Source organism: Triturus cristatus, chromosome 5_2 (genome assembly GCF_964204655.1).
Source record: "Triturus cristatus chromosome 5_2, aTriCri1.1, whole genome shotgun sequence".
Classification (NCBI taxonomy): Eukaryota; Metazoa; Chordata; class Amphibia; order Caudata; family Salamandridae; genus Triturus; species Triturus cristatus.
The window spans coordinates 446,973,141-446,992,269 of NC_140588.1; the positions used below are offsets into that span (position 1 = coordinate 446,973,141).

General features: G+C 41.6%; 1 protein-coding gene across 7 annotated transcripts in view; it reads right to left on the bottom strand.

Annotated features, from left to right (window-relative positions):
* TNS3 (tensin 3) overlaps positions 1-19,129 on the bottom strand; it is a 784,915-nt gene that overhangs the window by 299,480 nt on the left and 466,306 nt on the right. For all 7 annotated transcript variants that reach the window (XM_085607385.1, XM_085607384.1, XM_085607387.1 and 4 more), the window contains 4 exons: positions 15,386-15,438; positions 9,333-9,504; positions 5,391-5,441; positions 2,099-2,221 (listed from right to left, as the gene is read on the bottom strand). In XM_085607385.1, coding sequence (XP_085463511.1) covers positions 2,099-2,221; positions 5,391-5,441; positions 9,333-9,504; positions 15,386-15,438 — 399 coding nt within the window. The remainder of the gene's footprint in view (positions 1-2,098; positions 2,222-5,390; positions 5,442-9,332; positions 9,505-15,385; positions 15,439-19,129) is intronic.

Genomic DNA, 19,129 nt, shown 5'->3' on the forward strand with positions numbered 1-19,129 from the left:
TACTAAAGTCAATATTGTTACAAAATATATTAATTCTAGCTGTCTTAGAGGTCAAAAGAATTGAAATTGGGGTTGAGCACATAGTAAGAACTATCAAGACGACACAGGAAGAAAAACGTTGGTCTCCAGTTCTACCCCTGCTCCAACCCCACTAAAAACACACAAGGCAGTGTTATCCAGTGCTGGAGCATATGATGATGGTAATGGAAAGTGTCTTGGAGCCATCATAATGATGCTAATTCAGTTTTGCTATTTCAATGCCTTTCTGAACGAACCTCTGTTGAAAACAGGGCCTCAATCCTTCATTCCTAAAGCATACCTTTGTGAATGTGCAACAAATCAAGCAATCATGTCTTAAAATAATACCTTCTGCTCGCTCACTAACCGTAAGAAACTATGTCTCCTCGCAGTAGCAATACGCGGCTCAGTCAGGACAAGCCCGAGCATCTTCACTATTTCTGGTATGGAGTGACAAAAAGGAAGAACCCTTCAGAGAACAGGCCTTCTGACAGCTTAGAGATATTTCTCTGAACTTTGGTAATCTGTCACATTTCCATTTTGTGAATGACAGTTCTGTTTTATAGTTAATGTTCATTTTGGGGTATTTTTCAAACATTCTCACGGTTTAACAAAAAAGTTAGTAAAAATTGTAAGTTTTAAATATAGGCATGAGACAGAACTTTCAATAACTTCAGCAACTTTAACGGTTTTGTTGGATGGAGTAAAAACGTTAGGGGAAATAGAAAAAAACTGTGAGAGATTACAGAAATATTACAAATAAAACATATTACACCTAAAAGAAGAAAGCAAAAAACGAAAAAATGTATTGAGGAGAAACAAACAACAGAAAGCTAAATAGAAAACTGCAGAACAAGGGGGGCTGTATGTATGCGGTTAGTCTGAACTTAAGTCACGCATAAACTGTACCTCACACGCTTTATGAATTCTCCTACCCAATAGCTTGTGTGTTTTGGGATCTATAACACAAAATGTTAAGTCTAGTAAAAATAAAATCAAGCAATGGTTACGCAAGGAGCAATGGAAATGAAAGGAAACACAGTAAGGACAGGTAGGCGTTCATTTAGGAAAGAAAGAAGTAGGCTGAAGGGAAAATATAAAGAAAGGAAGAACATTAATGACACAGAACTAAAAGCAAAGAAGGAAAATTAACAGGAGATGAAGTATGGAAGTGTAAGGGAAAGAAGAAACTAATAAAGTGGTAGGGATGGAATGAAACAGATAGAGGGAAGGCAGTAAATGCAGATCTAACCGGAAAATATAAAAAGGGAGACATGAAGAAATAAGTGATGAAGAAGAAAAAGGAAAAATTAAAACAAAGGGGGAATGAAATTAAGAAGAGTATTGATGAAAAGTGATCAGAAGAAATTGAAAGGAGAAAAGAGAACAGACAGAAAAAAGAAAACATATGGGAGAATAAAACAAAAGCGAAATAAAAGACAGCTGAACTATAAAGGTCACCACAAATAATAACTAGGAAACCCATTCGCACTCTCAACAGTGTTCTGTCCACTTCATTCCATCCTCCTATGAACCCTAGGCATAGAAGAAAGCCATAAGAGATTACTTCTCAAATACAGACACCTTGCAACTTCATACAAGACACTTCAGACCTTCCATCCCTTAAGTCTTCAATCTCAGCCCATCGTCTTGCAATTGTGAACACACTCTACAAGCTAACTAATGTCCCCAACCACGCTCTGAATTTTCCCAGGCTCGTTCACTGTGACAAAATAAAATATATTCTCACATGATCTTCAAAAACCTTGTAACTTCTCACACATATGCAACTACCACGTACTCAAATGGGGTAAATACATGCAAAACGAAATTGTATCTCTCTTACACATTTTCCCTTCACTCAATGTGCAAGTGCAGCTCAAAGTTTACCAAGACACGTTGGGTGCGCCCCTAAGAATCTCCCACATGACACTAAAACTCTTTCCACATAGGTAGCACTATAAACCAGAAATTTCAAAAGTGGTATATGGGACGGCAAGCCCAAAAGACTTCAACTGAAACAGCCCACATGAGAGGAAGGTGATGACAAGGAGCTGTGTCCCTGAAAAGCATGACTTACCCTGCAGTGAATGACCACCACATGCAGTGGGTCGCTGTTCAGCCAAGACTCCATGGCCTTGCAGATGGTGCACATCTTGTCGAGTGGAGGGGCATGGAGGTCCGGCCAGCCCACATCCATGACCTACAACAGAGAAAATCCTCAGAATTCATTAATACTCATAACTGATCCTAATAATCATACTTGCACTATTTTGACAATTTTATTAGGGGAGTTTCATATCAAGCATTCACAAAAAAAACAGGATGAGTAAAAAAAGAAAATAATCGCCTTAAAAATCAAAAGCAGTGATTTGATTTATGTCCTATTTGTAACTATCTTGGCCATCTCCTATTGCATGTACGTGCCGAGTAAAGTATGCACACAGCATCCCCTGGGGCTGTTCTAATTAGCAGTCACAGACAGAAAGGCGCACTCGCCGAGTGTAGATGAAGTATTACCGAGGAACGTGGGGCCTGTTTGTTAGCAAATGTGTCTCTTCCTTGAAACTCATGTCTTAGATAAAGTTATTTGCTTAAAAGAATGTTTTTATACGTCTCCATTTATCATCCTAGATAAGATCATCGGTAAAGAAGGACAAGAAAAGCAACCTACTGCTGATCTTCTGCCAGGAAGCAGCTAGGCACACAACTCAAAGCTTTTTTGGGGTTCTTTGTTTAGGTGTTGCAGATCGTGCTAACAACTGGCTTAAAGTTGCTGCAGAGAGCTCAGCGACTGTGAACAGAAATGCTAAATTATAGGGCTATGCAGACTGTCTCCGTGAACTGTAACCGCTACACATGGATGGGTATGCACTAGGAAGCAAATGTGACTGCCTAAAACACCCTGAATGGTCACAAAAGGCCAGCTTCTGCACGCAAGTGGGCTGCAGGGAGTATGGTCACATTCAAAAGAGAGCGAACATCCATCTGGTAGTCTACTGACTTGGTATCCGGCCAGTGTACAAGTGCCGCAAGTAGCCTGTAGGGGTGGCTGTGGCTAACTGTGGAAAGTTGTCTCGTCTGTTCAGCTCTTATGGTAATTGTTTCATTGGCATTTCCAACCTCTCTTTCTTCCTGTGTTATAGTTGCCACCCTCCATTGAAAGAAGGCCTTTGCATGACCCCAAAACCATGCAGGTAATACATAACCTTACTAAGCCCTGAAAAGGTTTGTGTTTGTGAAATCGTTCAAGATAAACATTGTGGAGGAATTCAAATTGTATTTTTGATTTTCTGCTTTTTATCTGGATTCCCAATGCTTAGAGTTAGATAGTGATAACTGGAGGAGGTGGGTGGCAAGATTCCTTCTCTGCCTTTAAAAAATGCAATTGAGCTCAGAAAGTGCTCAGGTGCGCAGAGGCCCTTTTAACTGTGACGTTCTCTCTGACGCCTTGGAGTGTATGTGCTCTCACATACATTCAGCAGACATTTAGACGCCAATGTGCAGGGAGGTGGTTTTGGCAATGGAGGGAAAGCACAGTTGATGAAAAATAAGGGACATTTCCGAAATATTTTAAGGTTCATTGATTATCTCCTGGGGCTTTGAAATACTTGAAAGAGGGGTTTGCACACTGAAGCACAGATTTCTTATTGTGGGGCTCTGCGGTTTCCAAAGGTTCAGTACCTGATAATTCTTTTGGTATTTGGTCTCATACAATATACATCATAAAAAATGTATGGGCCCAAAAAACGTATGTGGGTGTATAAAACTGTAAATTAAATCGACTCTTTATAAAAGTGGTTGTCCACTTTCCAGATTAATTTCGTATTTTAAAAATGACAAGAGACAATGGGTGCTGAAGAAAGTCCCAAAAAATTAAAATAAGCTTGCCCTGAAAACCTAATGAATATTTAAAGCGTGACAATGTTCCACAGTTTTTCACTACTTTGGGGCAGTATTGTGTCATTGAATGTGGAAGTGGGCTGGTAAAGGACATCCAAGTGGAGCTTCTCCATGGGCAGACTGGGTTTGTGTGAGCTGGTCAACAAGTCCATGTCCCAGAAGCACACGGTGCCAAGGAACCGTATTCTACACTAGACACCCCTCTTCCATTGCATATCCATTAGAGATGAATGATTCTTAGGGCAGGCACGTTAAATGTGAAGATGGGGGCTGCTTGACAACTCGAACTGCAGCAACCTCTCTTCTATCCTCTGTGTGTGTGATAATCAAGTGTGCAGTCCTGCAGCCCATGCTTTGCCCATCTGTTTGTAAACCAGTGTGCACTGTTTCTGACTCATGTAGCTTTCCACAAGAACTGAGCTGTCCTTGTCTATGCTCTGCCTATTCTGTATGCAAGAGCCATGTGGTACCTGCTTTGTGTAGTATATCGAAGTGTATGAAACCCATGTCATATATACAAAAAATACAAAAAGGTAAATTTGTCAATGCTTCCGTGGCATGAAATTATACTTCAAATTATGAAAATGCATCGCTTTTGTCTTAGAGAATTTTACTAACACTATAAAAACACATTAGGTATTCAAAACCTTTTATGATTAAAAATCAAGAAAGAGATGATACACAGATCACCAAAAAGAATTGTGTAAAATCTATTTGTGTTCTTGGACATGTAGCCTGGAACATCCAATTAAGATATAGGCAGCTGAGCAAACCTGCTAGTCTTGCATGGTACTTGAATCTTCGTTATCATTAGTGTAAAAAAAAAAAAAGGAAACCATTGTTAAATTCTTTACAACAGATCCTAAATATGATAGACAGGATTTGTCAGTAGTGCAGAGGGTGTTAAATACGTTCCCTTCATTAACTTTTTGTTTTTTGTGGAATACGAACTATACGTTTAATGTCTCACATTGCAGCGAGTAATCGGCCTTACAAAGAGTCCAATATCAAGTATAAAAGATTTTTACCCGTAAATACATTAAAATAACTGATAAGTATATTTAATTGTAAAGATTATCTCAATTTTAAAGACATATACAACTTGAGGAAAACTTGTGAAATTTATATTTTGAGAACTCTTAAAGAGCTATTAAGAATATAGGGAATTTCTAAGGTAACATGTCTCATTTTGGGGGTTTATTACAAAGTTTTTGTCACTCAATACTTTGCTTCAGATTGTGTGTGTGGCGCATGCTGCTCAATAAACTTAAGGAGGCCAGAGCCATCAAGCATCATTTTCACATAAACTGACTGAGAGCATCAACAGGAACACACATAACAAACAATGTTTTCATATTTAGTAGCCAGCCGTTTGACATGTGAAATAAAATATGGAGACTGGGATGTGGAGAAAGCCACTGTTGGGGAATTACATTTCAGCAAATGTGTAAGATAAACAAATCCAGTACCTTTGAGTTAAGTTTGGCAAGCTCATATCTCTTTTCAGAAAGGTTTAACACCTGTTAATAAAAGAGGAGCATAATGAAACATTGCAAATCCACAACATTTTATTTTTAACAAGCAGATATCTTGTGGCTACTGATCAGAAATACAACTTAACTTTTGGGCTTTGCATTATAGACAGCTAGAAAACACTCAGTGCTTTTTGCCATGAAAGGAGAAAAGTACATTGATGTCAGTCAGTGAAAAAGTACCTAAACAAAACAGTTTGCACAGCCTGAACGTGCTGCACTGCTAAGCTTTGGAGAGAGACTGCGGCACTCAGTCTGCCATGGTGCTCCATAGTGTGAATTTCTTTCACTCACATACTCAGCAACAAGCAATATGCGCCGTGTACTACCAGAATAGATGACAACGACTTACTATGACCATAACTCAATCCACAGGAGAACAAACTGACCAACGACCTTTCACACAGTTGAACCTTTTTTTTTCAGAGACCTAGCACAAAAAGGCAAGTTACGCAATTCATTACTGACTACACATGACCTATATCAAGAAATAGTATATTAAAAAACATAAACCTGGTAACCAAATATAACTCCTTCCCGTGATGTCTATCCTTTACCAATACGAATAACCTAAAACAACTATGTCTATAGCGTATTTTACCTACATTTTGTACAGTTTAGAAAGTCCTTCATCTGTCGCGTCACGGTGGCTATTCATTCCAACCCTTTAAACTCCAGGTGTTGTGTTAGATGAGCACACAATGGCGATTATTTAAGTTGTACAGGTGTAAATACAGATATACCTCTGCCTTCCATTCTCCAGATGAGAGAGGAAGCAGGGTGATAGCCTAGTGCTATCCAAGGACAGTCATCTGCAGGAATGAGGCTGGGCTGTAGTCATTCACGGCCCAGGTATGATGCTGAGAAGCCTACTTGCAGATACCTGGGTGTCAAAGGCAGCAGTGCAGAGAACTGCTAGAGGCAAAGGTAATACCACAATCTATGGTATAATTACTAGCTGTACTAGAACTAATACCAATTATTTATGTTATTACTTGTACCATGTCTACTGCAGGAACAATTATACTACTACTTACACTAAAATTAGTAGGTCTAATACTAACAGAAGTCCTTCTACTAGTGTGGCTAGTACTAACTAGTTCCAGTTCTATCACACGTTTTACTTTTGGTAGCAGTACAAGGCTTCACGAGTGGTATTTAAAGTACTTTATAAATACCGACACATTACACTACAATACTTCTCCAAGTGGAAGTAACAATATTCCTACTTATACTTAAATCAATATAAAGACAATGCTGATGCTCACAGGTGAGGTCCTATGGGAGTCTCACTAAAGACACATCCTTGGATGACGTACACTATGGTAAACTTTTAAGAAAAACAAGTTAATATTTGAATCTGATGCCTGGACAGAAAAATGATGCACAACAGGTGACTCCTGACATTCACAATGCAATAAAGAATTACAAGAAACACGTATTGCTGGAGGTAGCTCTACTTGTGGCATTCTCTTCTCTTGTACCCCCCACGCCCACCTCTCCACCCACGTTTGCTGGCAGTGGCTGCCAAGAAACCACATCAAGAGGCCATCTGCAGTTCAAGCGCTCTGTGAAGGTTAGTAATGAAGAACTGGAATATGACGTACAAGTTTCAAATGAGGAAGCACAAAGCGAGTTTTTATGCGAGATAATGTAACTAAGTTAGAGACTGATGGTGGGCTTTGCCAGGACGGTACAAAATGAATCATGGTGCTTGTTCAGTCATTATTAAATCAAGCTGCATGAGTGGAATTTTATTTAAGCATAGGCGTTTTTGGCTTCCAGTTAGTGGATTTTAAATACAAATTCACCTCTTCCACTCTGAAAACACAGCCAGCATCTTTGAAGTTGTTTATGAAGTCAGAATACATTAAGGGCCATATGTATCAATGTTAGGTTTTGCGATTCTCAAATAGCGAATTTCTGGGAATCGCTAATTGAGAATCGCAAAACGCTATGTATGTAGGACTTGAATACATTTTGCGAGTCCTACATATTCCTTAATTGCGAATTGCAAATTGCAATTCGCAATTAAGGAATACCTCCCCATTCATTCCTATGGGCCCAGAGGCCCATAGGAATGAATGGGAAGACATTCTCAATTTGCGATTCTCAATTAGAGAATCACAAATTGAGAATGCAATTTCAAGTGTGCCAGGGTGTCAAAAGGACACCCTGTTGCACCCCTGAAATGAGCATGGGTGCACATACATGTCCTAAGGGCATGTGTGTGCGCCACATGCCACTTTGAAAAATGCAAAAATGTGCATTTCTGAAAGAAATCGCAAATTACCAACGACCTGTAGTTGGTGCCAATTTGCGATTCCTTAAGGCCAAATTGCACTTTTTTGGTGCTTCTTACATTGCATTTAAGGAATCGCTAAATTTGCGATTCCTTAAATGCAATTGCAAAATAAGCAATCGCAAATTTTGCGATTCCTTATTTTGCACGCAGATTTGCCTTCATACATTCCACTTAGCAAATTTGCGATCGCAAACGCCGAAATTCCGCGAATTTCGGCGTTTGCGATCGCAAATTTGATTGATACATATGGCCCTAAATTGCTATAACATTCTGTTCTGGTAAACTCAGGCAAAACTTGTATTAAGAATAGACATTACAGGTCTGGCTTAAGAGCGCAGGTGTCTGTCCGACCTGCTGTTACTAATTATTTAAATTCTATATAGAGTGGGTTTGGTTCTGCCCAGAGGTGAAAACCTCTCTTACGTCATGCCATCAGCTGTGTGGTGTATCATTTTGAAAAGCTTACCTTGCAATACGAGAGGGACTATCTTACATCTCAAAATGACACTTAATCATAATATATTAAATTATTTATGTCAAAGACGCATTGTGTACATAAAGCGACTGTGTTTTGTTTAGTTACAGAACTGCAGCAGACCTACTGACTTTTTCAGTGCTAGTTCAGCATGAGATCAGATCGCTGGCATCACAAGGGGTCTCGGTGTTCTCAGGTTATTCCGAGAATGAACACTAGATGGTAGGATTGTGCAAAATATCTATTGCAATGACACTGTCAAACTGCAGACCTATATTTCTCTTTAACAAATTCCATGGATTTATTATGCAAAACTATGTCGAAAATCAGGCAACGAAGATAAAAATAATAAATTAATGTTAACTAAAACAACTAAACGGAATGTCATTTGGAAGACTACTCTTAACGAATAACTTTTAAATAATGGGGGTTTCACTGACTACAGAAATATAACAACAAATTGTGAGCGATTTAACACAATTTAGAACTGGGGGGGGGGGGGAGGATCTTATTTTACGTTGTGATTGACATGAATCCACGCAAGTTGGGCAAATCTGACCCTCATGGTTTGGGGTCAGTCTACCATTCCAGCTAATACAAGAGCAAGTAGTCGGACCATGCCCCACTTCGTTTTTCAATATCAATTTTCAAAGAAGTTAAATCAGTTTGCACGTGTCCCCGGATATACTGGCATTCAAAGTCAACTGGAATATTTCCCAAACGTTTCACAGGCAGCAGAAACCAGCATGAATCCATCTTTTTTGTAAAACATGCGCACCATGATTAACCCCTTCCCCGCTCATGACGGAACCGTTCCGTCATGAGCCACGGTTGGCGTGTGCTCATGACGGAACGGTTCCGTCATGACAATCCTGTTGGCGGCCGCTCCGCCTGCGCGGCGCTGTTTCCCCGCCTGTGCGGGGCGACAACGCAAATGGGCGGAGTCATGACGGAACCGTTCCGTCATGAGCACAGCTCAACTGTGGCTCATGACGGAGCGGCTCCGTCATGAGCACAGGCCCACCGCGCTGCCCCCCTGCCCCCCCCAGCGCTGCAGCGGAATGTCCGCAGCAGCGAAGGGGTTAAAAAGCACCATTACCAAATAGTTGTCTGTGTGCTTGGACTTCAACATGCGTGTCACATTTTGAAGGTTGTGCAGGTATGTGTCTTCGGAGCAGCTGCTTGGGAACGAGACCGCAATGATCCGCTCCGTGACGTAGGTAAGATCCAGCTCGTAGCCCTCCTCCATGACGTGGTCAAAGTCTGCGCCTCTGTGGTAAATGGAAGATCGTCAAGCAAGGAAACGTTAGTGAAATTACACTACGTTTTTGTGCATTTTGTGTGTCTAGAGTTTAATGAAATTACTTTACAAAACAAATGCAATTTAATCATCAGACAACTAGAAAACTGGTAATGATAGCTTGCCAACAATTCTCATTACTTTTTACATCAGAGTATTTTACACTGCAGGGTTTAAGTGGGGCACATTTTATAGTTCTGATATTGAACGTTTTCTGACTATTTCATTTGTATGCTCATTACCCTTTGGGGTTTACTACAATGTCAGGCAGACTTGTGTCTGCCCAACACCGCCGCGGATACGGTTCCACCCGACCTCAGGTGGGCGGTCCTGATCGCAGAATTACGATGCGACCGTACATGGTGCGGTCTCAGACTCCCATTTCCCTACGGGAGCTTGTGCTGTGGCCGTAAACCGGCCGAAGCACAAGCTCCTTTAGAGAAATGGGAGATTGTGTTCATCCCTGCACCGCGTGGCAGGCACCAGGGGCCACTATAGGTGCCCCTTCAGCGCCCAACAGGAGGCCGCAAAGAGAAGGAGGCCCTGCTAGGGGCCCCCGAACTCGCTTTCCGACGGGTGTTCTATGTCAGAAAGCCTATCAGAAACCGAGCATCGTAATCACAACGGCAGAAATGCTGTCCATTGGGATTACGGGCCAGCCTCCGACTGGCCATCGTGCTCCTGGAGCCCATCGGAATCCAGCCGGAATGACCAGCTGGTTTTAATTCTGACCGCCTATATTGTAATTAGGCGTTCGGAATTGAAACCAACGATCTCGGTCGGAAAACCTCCGACCTAAGGTTGGAGGCTTTCCGACCGAGATCGTAATAAGCCCCTAAGTATCAGATCATTTAGGGCACGAGTGTGATGTAGTCCATTGCTCTTCTATATGTCTACCTATCTACCTTTTGTAAGAGTAAGGTTGACATTAAGATCCCTAAAATCGAATCCAACAAACAGGGATCACAATCAAAGGCGATCATCCTTGGCGTGTTCCCACCACTGATGCCATGGCAGGAATCCACACAGATGCTGTTCAGTCCAATGGGAATCCCCACAACATTCACAGTGATCAGACTCAAACAGCCCTAAGCGTTAATCAAAGACCAGCAGATGACGAGACAGTCTCCTTTGATATAAGGTGAATTGCTGTGCCACATACAAAAGCATCACTAGAGAAGGGTTCAATGCCATTCTCCCCATTCAGACCAAGAACAACTAGACGTACGATGGAGGACTCAGTACATCCGTGCCATGATCGAAGTCCAGATACTGGGACCCTGTTCCTGCATACATAAGTGGAAACTCACCTGGCTTGCCTCCAAGACACGCAAAATAAATCGACCCCCATCCTTTTTGAATCCAGATTTCAGTGGTGTTTTCCCACTGTTTTAATAACGGCTGGAAATCAGTGATGAACAGTATTTATACGGCCTGCCCACAATGACTGTAGGCAAAGGACCTTTGGTACACTTTGTTATACACCGTCTTTCTGTGTTTTGCCTGGATAGCTCTATGTCACTTCAACACTTGATACATCGTTCTCAATCATGCACACTTTTCTATCTCTCATGGTCTCTCTCACATGCTCACTGTCTCTCACTCTATAGGGACAACACCTGCTTAAGCAAACTATTAACGGCATAAGGCAATTCTAAGACTAGTTAATAAACCACCATTTGCAGGTCATCTCTTAATTCTCCAATACATATTTTTAAAGATGGGGATGGTCTCTTTTGTCCATAAGATAGAATGCTTTGGACTAGTCACCTCCCAAAATTCCACTATATTAATTTGAACCCATGCATTCTTACACAGCTAAAACCTGACTTTTTCAGTAGGGTCTGCTGAATCCCTGCGTGTAAACATAGAAGTGGTACTGCTATTTTGTGGATATTCAAAGTTGCCGAAGGGCACCATGTTACTTATGTCACTTTCATACAATCAAGACTATGGGGCTTATTACGATTTTGGAAGTCTGAAGCCGCGTACGCTGCAATACTACAATGCTGGTGGTCTTTAAACATTAAGAGTGGATCGATGGGCCAGCGGTCCCACCACAGCAGCATGGCTCGGCCATTAAGTGAAGCCGCAGCAATGCCGCCGTGGTGCAGTGCCATCTGTACATCTGTGCAATTTGTGTCATGCACCATGTTGTACATGGCACACAATGCACAAACTAAGGTGCAATTGCAAGGGGGGCACAACATGTGCCCCCATGCACAACCCTGTTTTGAGCCTCCTCCTTGCCTTTCTGCCAGCTTCTTCATGGTGGTTTCACCACGTTGAAAAGGCTTGTGGAAAGGCAAGTCATAATGTGGGCGGCACCGCCACCATTCCTCCCCACTATGCACACTGCCCGCTCAGAGGGACCCAGAATCCTGGTGGTGGAAGCGGTGTTGTGGCGGGCTGGTGGCTGTCCGACTGCCGGACTTGTAACCAGGTGGTCGGACCGCCACCACAGGTTTGGCGTTCTTGAGACCATTGAACTCCCAATAAGCCCCTGAAACAAAATTTTGCATTATGGGATGTAGGAAAGTGGCATTTTATTACATGGTCACTCCAACGTTTTGCTTACTGGTTCTGGGGTTGTTGAGTGGTAGTGCACTGGGACCCTGCTAACAAGGACCCAGTGCCGGTGCTCTCTCCTTAAAAACAAGACAAAGGTTCAATTGTAACTCAATTGGCAAGGACTTTAGCACCCCTGTAAGTTCCTAGTAAATGGCACCACCGACTACCCAGGGCACTTTCTGAAAACAAGACATGGCACACTTACTATGTGCCATGCACCTGTACACTGCATGCATTATATGCAAGTCACCCCTACAGAAGGCCTTACAGCCCTAAGGTAGGGTGCATTATATATGACCTGTGAGGACACATCTGCAGGAGCAATATCTTCCAGCCTGCCACAGCAGACAAGTTTCTGACCCCCTGTAGGTGAGAGCCCACGCTCTCGGAGGCCAGGAACAATGCCTGTCCAGTAGAAGGTGATCACACCTCCTCCAGCAGGATGGCTAGCAGATTAGCATCTCAAGGCCAGAGGCTTCAAAGCCCCTACCACCTTTGAAATGCGATCATGGCTTCCCCCAGACCTGGGGAACACCATCCCCTGGCCTGAGGCCCATTTGTCCCCAGAGCAGGCGGGAAATTAGATAGTCAGAAGGGGTGTCACACTTACAGGCTAGGCATACCCCTAAGGTGGGCCACCTGAAGAGGACAATTGAAAAAAGGTTTCACCAACTTGGATTTGGTGAAACTAGGAACTCTGGGTCATAGGAAGACTATGCCCACTCCTCACAGGAAGTGGTCCTATAGGGGGTGTAAACAATCCAAGGGTAGGTTGCCTATTGTCTGCTGCCCTACACTCCCCTAAATACCCCTACATTCAGTATTTAGGAGTTCCCTTGAAACCAGAGCTTCAGTTTCGACTGCCTGGGAATCAAAGAAGGACAAAGAAGAGTTGACACTGTAAGAACAGAGGAACTGCTCCGAAATTGGTGCCAAACCCTGCCTGGCTGCTGTTAACCTTGACAATTGCCAGACTAACTCGTCCAGAAGTGGAGCGTCCTCTTCAAACCCTTGTGATCTGTCTAGCACCTCAACAACCACTTAGCATCTCCCTTGGGGTGGAGGAGCTATCCCCTGCAGCTACAGGCACCGACCACAAGAGTCCGGTACTTAGGTTTGCTGGCCATCAGGCCAACCAAAGAAGGATCTCACAAGGAGAAAGTCACTGTGGTTCCAATAGGTCAGCCCAGTCTCTCCAGTGAGTCTCGAGATGCTAGACCATCCAGAAGCCACACTGCACCAATACCCTGGACACTGGAGCATTTGCCGCCACCACCACCCTCAAAACTGAACTGCCCACCAAGGAACAACAGGACCAAAGAGGCTCACACTGAGATTGGCCTTTCTGTCGGTTTTCTTCCTCTCTGCAAGTCAAGACCAAGGACCGTGAGAGCCTCCAACACAAGTGCTCAGCTGGCCAAACAGCTCTATGCCCAAGCCCCACAGTCCGGATTCAGAAAAAACGACTGCGTCCCCTTGCTCCAGAGACCTTCACAAGACGAGCCCCTCTTTTGAGTTCCAACGGATTTGTCTCCACTCGCACCCTTTTTGTTATAGGCACCGTGGACTAAACTGTGTAGTACTCAAGGCTAGCATCGCGACCAGCACCTTTGCACGCTGACACCCCAGGGCATTAAAACCCTTTGGACTTTGGCCCCCCCAAGCTCCTTAAGTCCTAAAGGGCACCTTCTACAACCACTTGCAAGTATATGGATACAGTATGTGTCTTTCCTTCCATAGGATAACATTGCCGCATTCGAGGCTTATACTTCAAAAAATCGTTATTTGAACATTTTACTATTTCTCCGTAAAATTCATGACTCCAAAAGTACTTTCCTGATGCTCTTGGTGTCTAAAAATATATAAACGTCTGACGTCTGTGTTATTTTTATGAATTGGTCTCAGATTTCATTTTGAGTGTGTGTACCATTTATTGACTTTGTGTGTACAACAAATGCTTAACACTCCCCTCTGATAAGCCTAAGCTGCTTGATCACACTACCACACATAGAGCACTTGGGATTAAACCAAAAAGGGTCGTCTGGACCGTTTGCATGGTGTGCCATTACATTGACCCACTACATAAAAAGCCAGCTTCCTACATGAGACTTGTAGTTTCTCTTTAACATTTTTGAGCAAGAACACCAGTAATGAGCTAATATTGACTCCTTCTGTCTTTATTTTTGATTACCACATAAGCAGTTAGTAGCAGTATACAAAATTAAATTGCACCTTCCTATCACTAGATATTTTACCTGACCAATGTATGTCAATGTAGACTGATGTTTTTCTACTGTATTAAAAAACACACAATATTTGTTACAAAGCTTTTACAACCAAATACTACAAATTCTGCTAGATCAGAAAAAATAAGTTTATAGAATTTTGCTAGCACTGTGCTGGTTTTCAGATAAACTTTATGTGAGTACTAAAAGGGGGAGATGCTCAAAATGCTTTGCGGATTTGAATGAGATATAAAATGGATGACTATTAATCACTGCTCTCTTTAGGACAATATTTACGGAAAGGTACATGACTGTTCATTGGGAAATGGTGGTAGCAACAGTAGTATGATCTTCATATGCCATTTATATCTCAAACAGTAAAAAAACAAATGTTTGAAGACAATATCTTTGAAATATGACATTGAGCAGCTTGATTTTAAGAGTCAGATGTATGCCTGTGGATTTTACACTGTATAAGATTATCACACCTAGATACATAAAGGAAAGAGTAAAATGGAATGAAGGGTTTGTTTTCAGATACGTTTGTGGATCCATTTCTAGAACTATCATAACAGGTGTGCAATTCCTAGCAAAACATACTATTTTATTATTATTTCAATAACTATGTCTGAACAAAATGATTTTAAGTTATCTTGGGTGTTAGATAAATGTGCATTCTGGCTATCACCAACACAGCCGTTTAATTCATGCTACAGATGCAATACCTTAGTGGCAGAAGGCCGATCTCCTCCAGGTGGGTTACAAGGCCTACCATTGCTTCAATTTGTTATCTCAGACAGAATTGATGATTCAGAGAGAATGGGCTTTGAAAAATGGTTTGAAAAATTTAGCAATTAAAATGCAAAAAGTAACAACTATATTTCTTGGAAAGTCCACTAAAACTGAATAGTTTTCCCGTGTTTAAGGTATGCATATCTCTTTTAAATTCTTATGGGGAAAGAAAACGAAAAAGAGCAGTTTATAACTAGGAAGTACTCACTGTTACTGTGTGTTACTCTGTTAACATTTAAAACATAAGGGTATTAAAATACTCACTGAGATGTTTTATCACAGGAGAAAGAAGAGCTCTTGGAAAAAGTTGATGAACCCTGGAATTAAATAAATACGTGTTTAACTTAACAAACCATTTAACGGCAATAAACAGCTTTTCTTGATTATACAATACAGAGGATTCCCCCAAATGTACTCATTCCCTGTCTGCTCTTTATTTTAGCAGAGACTCTGTTTATGTATGTAGATCAGCAACAAAATGCCACAACACTCCCCTCTCACACCACCAGCCTCGTCGAAAATAAATTGTTAGCTGTTAGATACGAGGAGAACCAACTAAGATTTTTTATATAAAGCGAGCATAGACACTTATATTTAAAAATGTCACAAGAGAGAGGAACAGCAAGAGAAAAAATAATGTGTATTTTGCTCGCCCTTACATTTTCATGTATGACCGTGCCTCCTGATAATATGTATTTGATCATGTGCTTTGTTTAACCTTGGTGAACAATGGAGACTGTTACAATGACTGCAAAATAATGATTTGTTGTGGAAATCTAATTACATAGCTGGAGATGCTAGTTAGCAAAACAGACCACGGTCCCTCTACCTGCACTGCACAGCTTGAATTCACTACACAAACTCAGTTATACATATGCAGTACACAAATCAACCTTATGCATGTATGAGGTTCTAAACTGCAAATGTAGATCTGATTCACCAAAGTAGGAGTTTCGGTCCTTCAAAGCAGAAGTATCAGTAATAAGTGAATATGTCTGGAAAGTATGCAGAGTTTTCATAGTTCTGGCATGCAGAAGTAGGTGTTCCAAGGGCAGAGTTAAGATGGTGATCGAGAAAATGCAATGCTAATAATGTGTAAACTACGAATAACTTTATAATAGTTTACAGTACATAGATTTCCAATACTGATGCACACCTAAACATGAAGCTGAATGGTGACCTGTAAATGGTACAGAAAGAGTAGGGAAGTGCATAATAACACCTCACTCCTCCAGGGTGTGAAGGGGAAGACATGTAATACTTCAGATTGGAAAAGGGTATTCTAGCTAGAAAATCTTTTAGAAGTATTTAGTAGTTAAATATCACCAAATTTCTCACCAACCATATGTCATGTTTCCGCAATGTGTAAATATTGCAAACAACATTAAAGACATACATTTACACTTGTAAATTACTAAAGTAAGAGACAACACACGCCAGAGATGTTTTTGAACTATATTAGTAGACTTAAGTCTTTGAAATCTGCACATTACAATTGTTTGTATCTATGGCTGATCAAAGCTTCGTTGTGAGAAAGCGCGACATCATTGTGTTAGCATGTTCTTATGGAAATCCCACCACCGCAGGGATACAGTCTGTGCCCTTAAGTTGAAAGTAAGTTTGCTAATAAGTTTTCCTCCCAGCCACATAAAATGTTTTCAATACAGTGCAGTCTCGTTGATGGGTGGCTTGAAAGAATTCATGAAAGTGTTTAGAGAAAGCCTATGAACATTGTCGCTATTTTTCTGTATTCTTTTGTACTGTAACTGTTAAGCTGAAGATTTATATGCAGTAGACATTCCTGAATTGAGTCATTCTTAGGGTTGAGTGACTTAAGTAGAGCCCAAAATTAATTGGGTGTATTTAGCTGTAAACATTTCTTCTTTAGTACATTGTATATCACTTGTATTTTGTACAACAAATCTAGTGTCAAACTTGGTAGAAATTAATCAATTTAAATTCAAAGAGATTATTGAAAAAAATAAATCGTTTTGCCAAACAAATCAGAGCTTCTCCTTGCCCTCACATCTTGCCCACTGTTCTGTAGCCTGAGAAACCTGCACATCTTTCGCATGTGTTGCCTGTATGCAGGGCTTTAAGTGGGCCGGGTCTCACCGGGTCTGAGCACCGGCAGTTTTTTTAAGAGGGCCTCGAAACAGGTCTCATTCGGGCTCTGTTTTGTGCCCTGGCAGAGGCGGTCCTTGTTTTTTCCGTACTGCAGTGACAGCACGTACATCGATGTGCATGTGCTCACACTGCTCACTTCTCACTTGTGGAGAAGTTACGTCATGACGTCATGACTGGTGAGCGTTGTAGGGGAAGTGAAGTCCTTTAAAGAGTCATTTACTCTCTGGATTTCCCTTCTCTTTTGGAAGCTCAGGAGCAGCAACATTATTGTGGTGTCACCAGGGCTGTAAGCTTTTTCAATATTATTTACAAGCCATAGTTGCTGCTTATTTATCTTATGCAACTAACAACCATTGACAAAGCCAATAGTCCTGAATTGTTGTAGGTATGATGTTACTTGTTGTATCATATATCTGGATGCAGTGAGATAAACAGCAAAATAAAGTGGGGCAGCACACTATGCTAAGCACAGATTTTTAGCTGATGTGTTCTTAAGCCACGCCCTTATTTACACTGGCCACGCCCCTTTGAGAGACCCCTCCCCCCCCAGTTTTTTCATCCCACTTAAAGCCCTACCTGTATACAAATTATAAATGATGGGGCCTACTTACAAAGGTAATCGTATACATGAATAAACCCACATGTGTACGTTTAAATATACTTTGTAGAAATTTACTATTTTAGGGTATTCACCATTTCTGAATGTATATTTACTACAAAGTGTAGACTTGCAGGTCTCCACCCCCTTGGTTTAGGAAACGCAGTCTAAATAGAAGTAACTTACGACACTAAAGTTACTACTAGTAACTTTACAACTGTATTTTGTATTTCACCCACTTTGCAGAACCTCTGCACTCGGGGCGCAGACCACTGCCTGTGGGAGGGAACCCTCCATGTGATGGAGGCAACCCTCTGCATGACAGAGGGAATCCTCTACATGAGGGAGGGAACCCTCTCCAATCAGAGGAGATACATCTGCATGTAGAAGGGAGATCTTTGCATGTGGCGAAAACACAAAACAATTGATAGAACCACAAAACTATTACAAGAGATCCTTTGTGTACCTAATGCACATGTGTTATGTAAAGATTATGTAAAGTATGTTTGCCCTAAACCACAAGTGTACTATGTAAGATTTTATGTTTAAGTGTTGTTTATGATAAACTCTTGAATGCTATAGAAAACGAAGAGTCAAATTACTTTTTCACTACAGCAAATAATGCTAGTTGATGATATATGAAATAAACAGTTGTCTCGGGATGTTATATGTGCAGTAGTGTCGCCAGGGCGTCATGGGCCCCATGGCAGGTGTATGAATAATGAAATACATCAATAATCAGGGTCCAGTGGGACCCAGTGCCACTGCACATGAAACCCAATGGAAGCTATGTCCCTGTAAATATGTACAGTGTGGTAGTAGTCCACAATCCATCACTGACAGGAGAATGGCCAGCCCCATAAATGCTACAACCAAAGTAGCAGCTTAAGGGAAACAAAAAAAAACACAGGAGTTAACTAGAAGATCCCACACCTGAAGATCCTGAACTCTATCCTGGTCTGTATGCCATCCCAGGTACCAGGATGTGGCTGTAGATGAGGCTCAAGATCTAGATGTAGGCCCCTAAGCATTGCGATGTTGTGCAGCATGCAAGAGGCTATCACAATCTTGCATACTTCTGGGGAGTACTGCAGCAACCCAACTCCCCTGTATGGCCAAGGCATCTGAATTGTTACTTAAGGATGCTAAAAGAATGCTAAATAATGGCGTGTGTACATATGTGTGCCCTACTTCACCTCTGTTGAGGTAGTGCGTTTGTAGAATGTGAGAAGATGGGGAGGGACAGAATACTTGGCATCACCTGCAAAAAAGACATACGAAAT